Source organism: Oreochromis niloticus, linkage group LG1 (genome assembly GCF_001858045.2).
Source record: "Oreochromis niloticus isolate F11D_XX linkage group LG1, O_niloticus_UMD_NMBU, whole genome shotgun sequence".
NCBI lineage: Eukaryota > Metazoa > Chordata > Actinopteri > Cichliformes > Cichlidae > Oreochromis > Oreochromis niloticus.
In genome coordinates, this window is record NC_031965.2 from 6,208,059 (window position 1) to 6,222,926 (window position 14,868).

Sequence of the window (14,868 nt, forward strand, 5' to 3'; positions counted from 1 at the left end):
CAGTGCAGGTGGTTTGTTGTTGTGGCTGATCTGTGAATAGAGTAGATGGATGACGAGTATTGCTTTAGTGTCCAAACTACACTGCATACTGTACCAAAGCAATAAGTCAGCCTTTAAAGAATCTGCTCATTTGCACTCTTTTGCATACCATCAGTTCTCCTAGCAACATTGCTATCAGTGGAGAATATTTAAGAAACTTTTTCAGACTTTTCTTCCTCTCCTAGCAACGGATGTCAGCTTTTGTCAAATAACATCTTTGCCCTGTAGCCTGCAACGACCACTACCAGATTGTGGTCTGCCCATTGAAAATCACTGACCTATTCAGTGCATAGCTCACTGATGCAGCTCAGTCAGAAGTGACACTTTTTTCTGTGTCACTTCTGACTGTGCTCCCTTTGTGCTGCAGCACTTTGGATTCCAAATGAAACACTGAGTTAAATTTAAGCTTTATAGCCATAGCCAATGAACGTCACAGATGATGCTTTACAGTGACACTTTTTCAGGCCTTTACTGCTGCCAGCTTCACTTGCTTCTTTTTTGTCCAAGAGTAATTAGGCAAAAGGTTATTATGAGTTACATTTGATTGTAACTGCAGCCTCTGGTCATCATACTGTGAGGAAGTGAGGTTTTAGAGCCACAAAATCCATGTCGGGAGGAGGTGAGGGTTGATGGAAAGGTCAACAAAACTTTGGACAGCGATGCATTCACTGATTCAAGACGTTTCTTTTAACCATGATAATTACATAACCTAAACAGTGTTTATTATAAAATCAAGTGCAGCCCTTTAAGGGAACAAAGCAAACCACAACATCCACTAAAGCAGTTTCTGTCACTGTTAATGTGTAACTCACAAGTATTCATTGCATTACCAAATTTCAAGTAAAAACTATGTCATAACTACGTACAAACTACTTGTCTTGCACCATATGGACTTTATTTCTGTCTATGTCTATGTAAGACTTTATTGCTTGTATCGGGCAAGATGACTAAGGTCATGAAAATTCGACTGACTGGCCCCCAATTACCATGTCTGTGTTGTTGCTGTGCTGTCTTAAAATACATCATTGTTAAACCCTACAATCAATATCTGTATAAATACTTACCCTGCAGAGAAACTCAAACTAGGTGGCATAATACTGTTTCAGACTGACATGTTTCCATGCTCCGTTTCCAAAACAAGATGAAAAAATACAGTTAGATATCATATTTTTTTGTAACCTTGTGAAGAAAAGGAGCTTTTTGTTATTCAAATGCATTTTTAACTTTAAATAGACAATAAATATAGGAATTGGGAACATTTCTAGCCAAAGATGGAATAAAAAAGACTTCACATGACTCACAGTGTAACTGGAAGTATTTTTTGTTGCGTGGGAAGACATTTTGGAGTACGTCCTTTGTCATCAATTATGGAGCAATATGTTGGTAAGCAATGCTGGATTATTGTTATTAACCCTTTAAAGCCGGTCGGAGCGGGCACGCTCCGTTTTGCGTAACTATTTTTAAATCCCAATTCCACATATGGCTTTGCAAAAATTGCATAAAAAGCGCTTGCAGGAACAAAAACATAATATTCCAGAAACACGCTTTGCCGATCCGATCAGCTGTTCGTAACACTTCCCACATTGAAACAGATGTCAACGCGAACGATCGCACATCCGCCATTTCCTGCCCGATACCGGAAGTGACGTCATTTTCGCGGAAAATGTAGTTTCTTGTAGGCCCTGAAAGCCTATACTGGTGTTTTTATAAGTCATATTTGACTTGCTTGCTTTTCTGAATAGTTTCTGGGGTGCTTAGAACTCGAATTGCACTGCTGGAAATAATTTTTTTTGATGCACTTGCTGTTTTCTTTGCAAATTTGCATCATAGGATTGTTTTTCGTTTTTCCTGCAGTATATAAAAATTGGTGTATCTCAAAAGTAAAACTATGAAGACACTCAAAATAAATTTCCTGTTGTTGTAAACTATTTTTTGCAACTTTTTTGTATTTAAAGTTTTGAGGGATAAACCTTTTAAATTTCTCCAAGTAAAAATATATGTAAAAAAACCAAAAACGATTTTCAATTTTTTTGTAGTTTAATTGCAAAAAAGTGCAATAATGTAGTTACTATGGACTTAATGCATACATATTATTAAAATATGGGCTATTACAGTTGTATTGATGTATAGCAACTTGAAATGCTCCCAAAAATGGCACTACAGCATGTAAAAATATAAAGTAAGCTCTGGCAGACTTGATTCTATGGCAGGTCTTAAAGGGTTAAGAAAGCAGGCAGCACTCTTGCCTGTTATTTGTGTACTGTAGCTTTTTCATAGAGGGTATTATCTTTTCAAATCCTTTTCCATTAGGACGATAAGCATGTTTACTAATGCAAAACTAGAAAGGCTATTCCATGAGTTTCAGTATTAAAGATACAGAATACTGATTCTAAACTATATATGTGAGTATTCAGCATAAATGGATTTCAAATAGTAATCCTACTGTGATGCTGATTCACACTTTATTTCCAGTGTTTTCCCAAGGGCCTTTAATTTGAAAATTAACTGTCTGTTTTAATCAGTGTGGCTGTGTGTGTGTATAAACAAATGATATGAGTGCTTGGGTGGCTCTGCGTGGACTTTGTTTTTTATGGCTTTCAGTGAAAAATGGAAAACGGAAACAATACAAATCCGGACAGATGATTATACTCTGACTGACTAACCAAAGCCAGGTTTTAAACTACTATTTGTCTACAGGTAATAAAAATATGACATTCTTTGAAAAATTCCTCTCTGGATGCAAAAACAATGTGCATAATCATGAAGCAGTTTGATGGGTTTAGATTTTATTATTGTCATTTGTATTAGGAAATATTTAACCATATATGCTTAGAGGTGTATAATCGATTGTGTAGTGATAGGGTGTGTGATCCTTAGGAGTCTGCAAGGGCTTTGTGTGCATTCCAGAGTGCTCTGGCATTCACACCCACATCCTGGGAGCATGGGAGAGGTCGTACCTTCTCTGTCTGTTTTAGTCTAAGTGCCTTTTGTTTAGATGAACTGCCGGACTTCCAGACCAGCAGGTTTAGGGAAGTCCTTTATGGGGTCACATCTTGACACCCCCCCCCCCCCCCCCCCCCCCACACCACACACACACACACACACACACACACACACACACACACACACACACACACTTACACAACGCACAGGCAAGGTACTCTTTGTGTGTATGTATACGTCCTATGTTAATGAACCTATGTATATTCATGTAACCTCAATAAAAGAGCAGTGTTACGAGGGAGCAGACGAGAGTGACTGGGGTCAAGCGAAGGAACGGCGCTTGTCGTGGTCGTCTTGAACATTCCAGCGAATAGGTTTATGCTACAAACCTATCACAGTTACCTAAGTTTTGACAACACACAGTCATTGAGCATATGCCCCCTCGTGTACCTGCACAGTGCTGCTCTTTTGTTGGAGGAGTCTGCTTCTCTCAGCCACCAGTCACTTCTAATCTTGGGTTGTTTAAGTGAGATGTCAGAGAGGGAATCTTTTGGTGTAACTTTGACCAGATCTTTGACCTGAGAGGCAGGCAGAGGGCAGCCCTCCCAGCAGCTGTCACATCTTATTACCTACAGCGCACCAGGCTGCAGTGTTGAGCTCTCCTTGTGTTTATACACCAGTAAATATGTGTGTGGTTGAAAGTCCTGGGCAAGGCATGTACTTTCACAACAGGGCTGGAGCAGTGCAAACATGAGCGTTGTTCAAATACCAAATCAATTTTTTGTAATACCATTTTTCTTGTTATAGCATGTTAACTATTAACCTTAAGCACGGTGAGATTGGTGGCATTTCAGCATACTGAAGTCAATCAGAGGCAAGATGTCACTTCACAGTGTAACTGTGTCAGGCAGATATATCCACTGCAGATGGGAACTCCCCGACAAGAGCTGCAGTTTTGGAGGCGATCTAATCCAGTCGTCTAGCCATCACAATTTTTCCCTAGTCAAACTCACTCGAATCCTTACACATGCCCATTTTTCCTGGTTCTAACACATCAACTCTGAGGACTAAATGTTCATGTGATCCCTAAAATATCACACCCACTAAAAGGAGCCAAGAGATAATCAGTTACCGATTAGTGGTCCCAACGGTATGCCTGATTGGTGTAATGTATTATGGAACGATCTGGAGGCCTAACAAATTGAACACAATATTTTTCATGATATTTCTTCATCCAAGCCCTTTATCCTGCTAAAAAGGTTCACACACCTTTGTTAATATGATTTCTATAGAAGCTTAAAATATGACAAAATTGCTGTATCTCGGTTTTAGTTAAAGTACATATATGAACAATGGATTGCCCTGTCACTGGCACTCTTATATGGAGCAAAAATGTTTGCACTTTGCTCTTCCCCTAAATGACAGCCTTAATCTGCAACACTATCAGGCTGAACAAGACAAAGCCCAGCAGATTTCAGAAAGTGTGGATATTGACTTATTTTGATCATATTACCCTACACCAACAAGGCATGCATGGAGCTGCACTGATACATTGACATGCAAGAAACAAAATCCAAGTTTACAGTCAAGCAAGAGCTGCAAGATGAAGCACTGTATATTTGCCACTTACTTCTATTACAAGCTTCTTTTCTGTCACATGCACTACACAGGCAAGTTAGTTTGGAATCCCCAGCATTTTCACTCAGATTACTTGCACATATAGGTGACGCAGCGGTTGCTAAGGAAGTAGAGCTGCAGCTCAGTCCCCGGCTCCTCCACATGTAGGGCCTCAGGTTCTTCTCTAAAGATATGTTTCTCTTTTTTCAAGAAATATTGCCAACTGTAATTATTGTCATGTACTGGTAAATCATCTGACTTGTCACATAGTGTGTACCTCCTTGAGTCAACTGTATATTATTGCTGGACTTGGGAAGATATTTAGGTTGTTAATTTTTACACTGCAGTGCTCACACCATAAATAATGGATCAGAGAAATGTACTCTCCCAGGAAGGTGCAAAGACCTAACACCTCTGGGCTGAGCCTCTGTATGCATGCTGCACACCAGAGACAAAGTGTGAGTGAGCAAGGAGAAGAAATAGAAAGGGGGAAAAAAAGTGCGCAACTGGAAACAACTCTGCAGCCAAATGGTGTGATTTCTAAGAGACTTTGATCCCTGCTGCGGCAGACAAGCTGGAGATGTGTTTGGCTGTCTAATGTGGGCATCCGCTGACCCAGCTCTGCTGTCGCGGCAGTGGTTTTGTTCTGATTGGCTGAACCGCCGCTGCTGCACAGCGCAGATCAAAGAACAGGCAGAACATCAAATGACACAAAATGAGCTGAAGTTTCAGGTTCGCGCTTGTTGCCAGGAAAATGTTTTGACTGACAGTGATGTTGCTGCGTGTGTTCGTGTCCTCAGATATTGACGAGTGTGCAGAGGGCCTGATTGAGTGCCACAACCACTCCCGCTGTGTCAACCTGCCTGGCTGGTACCACTGTGAATGCAGAAGTGGTTTCCATGACAATGGCTCCTACCTGCTCGACGGGAGCTCCTGCATCGGTGAGCATACACTGAATTGAAACTTATCACTACTGGAAACATCACCTCCTCAGCTTCTGTGTGCCGGCCACCTAGCAGCTGCAGACTCGTCTCTTTTTCTCTGTCTAATTATACTGTTACTGTCTATCTTCCATCTCTAAACCTAAGCACAGACTGCGATGTTGTGTATTGGTTTAGCACATGTGTGTTTGATTTAACATGCCCTCTATGGGAAAACCAGTCTAATTAAAGGTCTTGTCACCTTTAAAGCTCGAGATCCAACCGCTTGGTGTGAGCTATTCATGGGAACACATGTTGGCCTTGTGCCATTGTTATAGTTTTTGTGTTGGGGGAATTTCACCAGCCAATAACAAGTTTGAAACGGTATTGGTATTTTTTTGTGCTATTTGCTTTTCCCGTGGCTGAACAAAAACAAAAGTTTATTTTTCTTAAATTTTGAGTGGTCGGGTGTGACTCACATTTTGGTTACATAGGTTACTGTGAGGCTTTTTCATTTAGAAGGTTGCTTTGAGCTAGTGTTTAGCAGATTTACACTACATTGCCAAAAGTATTTGCTCGTCTGCCTTCACATGTATATGACTTGACTGACATCCCATTCTTAATCCATAGGGTTTAGCAGGTTTAGGAGTGTCTTTACAGGAATTTTTGACCGTTTTTCCAGAAGCAGATTTGTGAGGTCAGTCACTGATGTTGGACAAGGAGGCCTGGCTCACAGTCTCTGCTTTAATTTATCCCAAAGGTTTTCTGTTGGGTTGAGGACAGGACTCTGTGCAGGCCAGTCAAGTTCTTCCACACCAAACTTGCTCATCTCTGTCTTTATGGAGCTTGCTTTGTGCACTGGTGTGCAGTCATGTTAGAACAGGACGGGGCCATCCCCAAACTGTTCCCACAAAGTGGGGAGCATGAAATTGTCTAAAATATCTTGGTATGCTGAGTCATTAAGAGTTCTTTTCACTGGAAGGGGCTGAGCCCAACTCCTTAAAAAAGAAACATACCACAATTTCCCCCCCATCACCAAACTTTAGACTTGGCACGGTGCAGTCAGACAAATATCTCATCTATCAGATGAGGTATCCTATCACAATACCACACTGGAGCTTACTGAGCTCCTGACAGGGATCTATTCTTTCACAGAACTTGAGTAAACAGTAGCTGCTCACCGATTCCTGATCCTGTGACATAAAGTGCACATCAGTGCCTAATTTTATATTTCCCACATTCTTCCTTTACAAGAACAGAAGCTCAGATAAAAATTTCTCAAAAAATTCAAGCCATTGCTTTGCTTTTTTTTTTTTTTTTTTGCACCATTGCAGAGTGTAATAGGTGTGGCGAACAGGATCGCTTGGCTGAGTGAAATGCTTTTGCCTTGATTTAACCTTTAAATCATATTGCAACATCAGCAGTCTGGTTTGATTTATTTACTTGAAGAAGAGAAGCACGATTTCAGTAGATTCCGTTCCAGGGGAGTGGTTTCACTTCAACTCAGTTCTGAAGGAAAGCGATAAGACAGATGTACCAGAAATGTCAGACTTTAACCGACAACAGCTTTGCATCACATTAACACACAGACTGAACACCCACATCATATTGCCATACTACAAATGTTTTGCCATTATGATGTCCTATTTGCTCATTCAATTAGTGATTAAATCTTTTCATGCACAGTGACTTGCAGGTCAGCACAACCACCTACTGCAAATATAATTCATGTTGGTCTTAAAAATACAAATAAAAACTTGAAACATCTCAAACCCAGTTTTTCAGGTTTTTGCAGTTTTGTATACTTTTGCCAGGTATTGGCGTGAAAGTGTTATTTCCCTCCGTGGTAATATTAAAGGAAAAATGACTACAGCTATCTGCTTGGTATCAAAAATACAGCCCATATAATCTTGCAGCTCTGAAATGATGGTGGCTTTGTCCTACATGGATATTGGCAGCTGCAGAGAGCTCACATCAGCCGCTGTGGATCGTGATGGTTTCAGAGTTGTTGTTGTGAAGTATCAGGAACTGCTGTAGAAAATCCTTCCTGCAATATAATCCACTTCTCCACTCTGGTTCTTAATTTCAACACATTTCACAAAGCTCCTTCCCTAAGTGCACCGCTTTTTTTGGTGTCATAATTTTTCTTGTACTTCTATCAGAAGCAGTAGTACTTATTTGATCAAGTGTCTAGTGGCACAACAAGAAAACACTGTGTAATGAGATGTCTTTATGACAATATGATGCATAAATATGTTTCATTGCCTTCATCTAATGGTCTTTAGTTACTCTGATGTGCACATTCAGTCATGTGTCTTCAAGCAAGTCTAACTGGATGTTAACTTTCTTGTGTTCTGAGGCTTTATGACTGGAAACTTAGTGTATGCAGTGGCGTGATTAGTGAAAGCACTTGTGTTGCTTTCTAGGCTTCATAAATGTGGATGGTACATGTCTGATGCATTTGAGTGCATGTTGGAGAGATAGTATATCCGCCACCTTTTCTCCGCCCACTTTACAGTATTAAGCTGGATGCCGGCAGGGGAAATAAGTACAAATGACATTTTAACAGGATTTTCCCCCTTCCACAATATCCCTCCAACAGCCCTTCATGAGTCAACCGAACATAAAGTAGCATTTTGTAATAAGAAAGCCAGCTCGAAGCAGGGAGCAGCAGCACTAGTCAGTTAACCACGTCGTTGGCTCGGTGTTTGCCAAGAGCGTGTCACCACCGCGCAGGGTGAAATCTTCAGTCAGACACTGTTTGTGTGGGGGGGGGGCTTGGTTACTCCTTGTCATTATTTTTTTGACAGGATATCCAACAGATTAACAATAAAGGTTTGTGGGAGCAACAGTATGGAGATGGAAACAATGACTTCAAAGACTTTTTATGAACCAGCACCCTCCCTAAATGAATAACTATGAGATATGATTGCTCTCATATTGTCGTACACAGAACTGCTTCTATGTGGATAGCTTCTCATTCACTTGTTTTTTGTTTTTCTTTTCACTAGCCACTGAGATCTATGCATAAAATGCCAAATCCTGTCCTTTTACTGATATTGGGTTAAGGAGGTGGGAGTAGGACTCAAAAAAAGGAACACTTGGCAAACACATCAGAGCTCAATGGGGGGAACAAACACGTATGATATCTACACTGACATGGACTGAGTAATGTGATAGGAACAAAAGGATGCCACATTGTTTGATGGAAATGGAAATGATCAACAGAGGGCGGAATTGAAAGACACCCCAAAAATCAAAATGAAAAAATGGTGCAACCCTTTCACGTCTGTCACATGTGCTCAGGGCGAACCTGCTCTCATCTGTGAGAAACACAGGTCGTCAGCGGTGGACCTGTGCTAATTCTGATATTCTACGCCAAATGCCAATCGGGCTCCACGGTGGCAGGCAGTGAGCACAGGGCCCACTAGAGGACGTTGGACCCTCAGGCCACCCTCATGCCACCAGTACTGACACTGACCCTAGCCAAATGCAAAACAGTCAGGAAACATGTGGAGGGAAAAATGTCAGAGGTGTCCCTACCCTACACCCTTGCAGCCATGCAGGAGATGGCTAGGGACAAGAATTAGAGGCTCTTTATACAAGTGTAAGTAACTGCATATGGCAAAGAGGTTAGGACACAAATCTAAAAGTCAAATAGCTTCGCTTTAACATATTACTCTAAAATAAACTGGAATAGGTTCCGATTATGGTGACAAAAATAACTCAAGTGGTAATCAGTCGGAAATATTCTGTGTTTTGGCAAAAAAGGAAATTAGGGAATTATACAGTGTTGGTGGATGTGTGCCCTGTGAAGATGGCTTGTATGAAAAGGACGCGTCATTTGTTTTTCAAATAAGTGTTTTGTTGTAACGTTGGCATTAATTTCTGTTTTTGAACGTAGAGCAAATGACTCAGCTGCTCTGAGGGCATCCTGCTGTGTGACACATGGATCTACAAGAGTGTTTTATTTGTGAAGCCACTAAGTGCACTCTGCCTCAGTTTGGGCTTGAGAGGGCCATTCATCAGCTGTCACACAGGCGCTTCAAACACGTCCGCATTGTCTGCCTTTCTCTCTGTGTCATATTGTGTTTTCTCACGATAGATTTCACTGCATTCTTAGTTCTGTGTGTTGGCTTGGCTACACCACGTTGCGATGCCCCAGGCAAAACACTGTATAGTGTTGCATTGTGCCACGCAACTCTGCTGTGGTGAGGCTGTGACTGAAAGCTGCATGGGCTGCGTTTTGACAGTCGTTCATTACGCCTAATGCTTTAGGGGGAGACAGGTGGCTTTAATAAACAGATTGTGAATAAAGATGAGGATAATACAGCATAAACTCACACTGTCTCCCTGCAAGACAGGGTTTCTGCATCATTTTCCCTCTCTCTGTGGTGTACGTGACCTTTTCCATATGGACTGCCTGGAGACATACCAAAGAAAAATAGTGTAAATACTAAAATACCCAAGCTTACTGATGCTCCATAATTACCAACATCTGTCAGAGGGATTTAGTAATTTGTGCGCTTGTTGTAAATGTGTGTTATCATGTATATACGCAGGATTAGTGCTTTCATGTGTAACAGCACATTTAACTGCGAGTGTAAGTTCTACATGTGATTGGCTGTGCTCAGATGGTTACTCTAAAGGGCTTTTTGTATTTAGTCGTCTTTCGTAGGCCACATGTGAGAGCAGGCTTCATCTGTGAGCAGCAGCTTGTGGCTGAATGTGGTGAATGTAGCATGAAGAGCATTAATCCTCCACCAGCAGAGGTACAGTGTGTCTGACTGGCTGATGGGGATTTCATTTAGCGTATGCAAATAGTCTGTTGCTGGCACAATAAATTCCCGACTGCGCCGCTTTCTGCTCTCTATCTCTCTGTATCAAGCAAACTTGATACTGCAGCCAATTAGAGTGCTATATATTAAGCAGTGTCACCATTGTTGCGGATGATTTGGCAACAGGCACTGGCCAAGATTCATGTATCCACACAAAGCAGGTCTGCCCGCTGGGTACCACTCATCATTTTCCACCAGCAGTAACATAAATATATGTTGCATGGTGTTAACAGTCTGAGCAACTTGGGCCAGAGGTGCTAAAAATGTCAGTGTAACACTCCAAAGGTACAAGTCATGTGTTTTTGTTGCTTTAGTGTGTCCTTTGATAACATTACACTCTTATAGCAAGTTAATATTAGCTTGTAAGCACTGATTGAGGTAGCAATAAATCGCCTTACATTTGTTTGGCTGTGTTTTTCACTCACAATTCATAAAGCAGTACAAACTTTATAGCTGCCCCTGATCAGCTGTATTATTTAAGATGCACTCTGGCACTCACTACAAACACATTTTCAATTCAATTCAATGCAATTTTATTTATACAATGCCAAATCACAGCAACAGTTGCTTCAAGGTGCTTTATACTGTAAAGTAAAGACTCTACAATAATACCGAAAAACCCCAACAATCAGAAAATCCCCTATGAGCAAGCCCTTGGCAACAGTCCAAAGGAAAAACTCCCTTTTAACAGGAAGAAACCTCTGGCAGAACCTGGCTTAGGACTATTTGGAGGCGAGGAGAGAGAGAGAGAGACACTTTACCATCTAACTTTACTTTTGTGAGTATGCACAAAGCTATAGCTCAATAAAGGGACTTTGCCTTTACTGCAGTCAGCTTCTTAATATCTGTGCTTTAAAAACTCCCCAGTCATCTGTGTCTTGGTGTTATTAAAGACATGTCTAAAACTGTGCACATGCCTTCTTGTTTGAACCATGATGTTGATGTCTCTTATTGATTTGGGGGAAATGGGAATAGTTAAAGGCCTTATTAAGACATGGCTCTAATGAGCCACGTGAAATATTCACGTGGTGACATTTTTTTTTCTTACATTTTCTGTACAAGTAATTCCTATGAAGCAAAAGAAAAACTCGAGTCTTTTCTAAATGCTTAGTTTTACACAGTTTTTTCTACTCTTGTGATGTCAGTGGGGGCAAATATTGCTATTATGGTCATCTCAAGCACAGTTCTGGATATGGGATAGAAACCACCTTTCTTTTTGTGAGGAAAAGTCATAGTCAGATGGTTAATATCGAGAGAGAACCAAAAAAAATGGTTTTATAGACCAAAAAATAGTTAAAGTAAAGCAAGTAAGATGTAAAAATTTGTATATTAAATGGACTGGTACTTATAGAAGTGTTTGTTCTACTGTAGTTGAGCATTTAAACCACTTTTTTACTTCAGGCCGCATTCATACAGTACTTTGGTCTATGCCTTCAAGTATTTTCTGATTATCACACTCAGGCACAATTTTGGGTTTGGTATCTCACTCAAGGACACTGAAGTTCAAATCGCTGACCTTCCAATTGGTAGACAGCCTGCTCTACCTTCTGAGTCACAGCCGTCACATAGTGAAATGTTGGATGTTGTGTATGATAACATGCTTCCCTACCACTGATGCATCAATTGGATTTGAGGCCGGAGTACCCCACTCTAAAGATGTGTTAGTTGTTTAGCTGTTAGTTTTGTGCCAGATGTGAAATGAGCCAAATTTTACAAAAAGTTCCAAAAATCTTTATTTGGAACTAGTATTTGGGAATCAAGATGTGTTTTTTTATCAAATAGGAGACAAGCTTTTGTGCTCTTTTTGGTCAGCGGTGGTTTTTACTCTCGCAGGGGTGCCGTTTTTGCCCAGTCTTGTGACTTTTTTTTTTTTCCAGATAGGTGCCAGGTGTGTTTGGATAGCTTTTTTCTCTCAAAAAATAAAATAATCATTTAAAAACTGTATTTTGTGTTTACCTGGGTTATCTTTGTCTAATATTACAATATGTTTGATAATCTGAAACATACACGGGTGACAAAAGATACCAAAACAATAAAAAAATAAGATCAGCAAAGGGGCAAATACTTTTCACAGCACTGTATACAAATTTAAAAAACAAAGCTGAGGCAGTGTTATCATGCAGAGCTCAGTCTGGCATGTCCAAAAATCATGTGATGGAAATGTGGACAGTAGGAATCAGCAAGGAAACATGGTGATGTGGAAATCAGTCTTCTTAACCGTGCTGACAGTCATCACTCACGTTGAGTTGAATGTAAATTGACTTGCTGACTATTTTCCTCCCAGTGGGAGTACAATGCTTCAGTATACAGTAAATCATGAATTTAACTATTTATAATGTATTTTTAATTTTTTTCTGTTTTTGCAATTTGCTCATGTAACACTGCTAGCATGCGGCCAGTATCGAATGAGTGTGATTGATGACTTCAGGCAGCAGGCGCTAGCAGGGAAGAGGAAAAAAACAAACTGCTGTTAAAAGAAAAAAATTTTTTTTCCTTTTTTCTCCGATTAGTTCGCATTTAGTAGGGATAAAGTGAGTTAAAATTATAGGGCTTGGTAATAGTTATGGACAGACAATTGGCACCTTCCTTCCTGTGCCATGCTTATAAAGAAAAGCAGAGAAAAATGCCATCCGCTCTCTCTGTTATGATTAGTTTATTTGATCTCTAGTGGGTAAAAGTGGCAAAGAAGCTGACTGAGCAGATCCTTTGATGATTCAGCCAAATCGGCTAAGAGAATATAAACGAAGTGGCTAAAGCTATGATGCCAGTATGTATGCAAAGTGTAATCTGCCTGATGCCAGCACTCTGGCTGCTCCTCCCTAACTGACCGCAAATACTTGTGAATTCAGTTGCTGCCGCTAAAATAACTAAATGCTGTAATTTGATGGAGTGACTGCATAACTTGGGAGTTAAAATAAAGATTTGTAAACATCATAAATGTCACATTATTTTCAGAATCCACAATAATGTGCGGGGAAAAAAAATCTAACGTGCATGTACACCACATCCCCCACACAGTTGACACAGTAAACATTCACATGTGTAGATGTGCAAAATAGTGCATTTTTTGTTGTAATACATGTGCTTCATTTGGTATCAAGGACCAGATAAAAGAACACGATTGTTCTTCGGGGGGAAAAAAAGGTTAATCTTGAACATAATCCATTCATTGTAATTAATCAAAACTGGATTTGTACTTGTGCTTCTACTAACAGGTGTCAGGCACGGAGAAAGGCTGCAAATTTATAATTTAGACAAGCAAAGTAGTAGAGTTTGCACAGTGCATTTTGATTAGAAGCAAAACATGCCCTTTGTCATGTATCTTAAAAATAATTAGAGAGCAAAATAATATTGTTTTTATATGCAGATGGTCATGTTAGAAAAGACAAAGAGGAAGGAATATTACATCATCCCATGAGAGGAGTGTGATAGTCTAAAATAAAGAGAATCAGAATTATAAAGATTAATGTCTGGGGGGGGGACTTGGATATTCGCTGAATAAGAATGGAAGACCTGTAAATACTAGCATACTTTGAAATCAGATTTATCAACAACATGATCCCTGTGATTTTAGACCAAGTTTACCTCATTATTATCATTACTGTTGAGAGTTGAGACAGAGAACTGCCTTTAATTGCACTTTCAGAGAAATAAATATAATAAATGGATGAGGTGGTGGCATTTGTGTATTGGGATCTTCACTGGTTTCATTATCCAAACTGTTGCGCCTTCTGAAACACGAACAAAAACGTCTGAAGTTGGTAAATTCAGTCAAACACATCCCCTCCCTAACTGGTTTTATGACTTTATCATCTCAGTTTCTTTCTCTTCCATTGATCTTTTATTGACTCTTACCGTTAGTCACACAATTACATTTACAGAACTAACTTTAAACAGAAGACCGGTATTTATTTACTATGGATTACTCTCTGTTTTCCAGACATTGACGAGTGCAGTTTGCAGACACACACCTGCTGGAATGACAGTGTGTGTGTGAACCTCCCGGGAGGCTATGACTGTGTGTGCACATCTGGTCCAGGCTGCAGTGGTGACTGCCCACAGGAAGAAGGAATCAGGCGCAATGGAGAAGATTGGAAACCCAGCTTTGATCGCTGTGCTGTATGCTCCTGCAAGGTATAGAACATGATCACATGCATACACATTTATTGCAATAAGCGATACTGTTGTTAACAGTGGAGTTTGTTTTTTTTTTAACTTCAACCAGGACCTGAAACTGATCCATAATGTCGTCTCTGACCTCCCATGAATGAGTTTTTATATTGACCAGGTGTATTATGGGTGGATCATAGCTTGGTTATCCAAGGACAGTAAAAAAGGTATAAAACCATGTGAGCACCAGTCAATAGTTTGACATTTAATTCAATGCGGTTCAATTTTTATTTATACAGTGCCAAATCCTTACACCTCAAGGAGCTTTATATTGGAAGGTAAAAACCCTATAATAATAGAGAAATTACTTCCAGACTAGAAGCTGGTTCCATATCTGAAGG

General features: G+C 40.2%; 1 protein-coding gene across 1 annotated transcript in view; it reads left to right on the forward strand.

Moving 5' to 3' along the window:
* LOC100705180 (protein kinase C-binding protein NELL1) overlaps window positions 1-14,868 on the forward strand; it is a 292,322-nt gene that overhangs the window by 263,668 nt on the left and 13,786 nt on the right. The window contains exons 16-17 of the mRNA XM_005458917.4: window positions 5,400-5,540; window positions 14,298-14,491. Coding sequence (XP_005458974.1) covers window positions 5,400-5,540; window positions 14,298-14,491 — 335 coding nt within the window. The remainder of the gene's footprint in view (window positions 1-5,399; window positions 5,541-14,297; window positions 14,492-14,868) is intronic.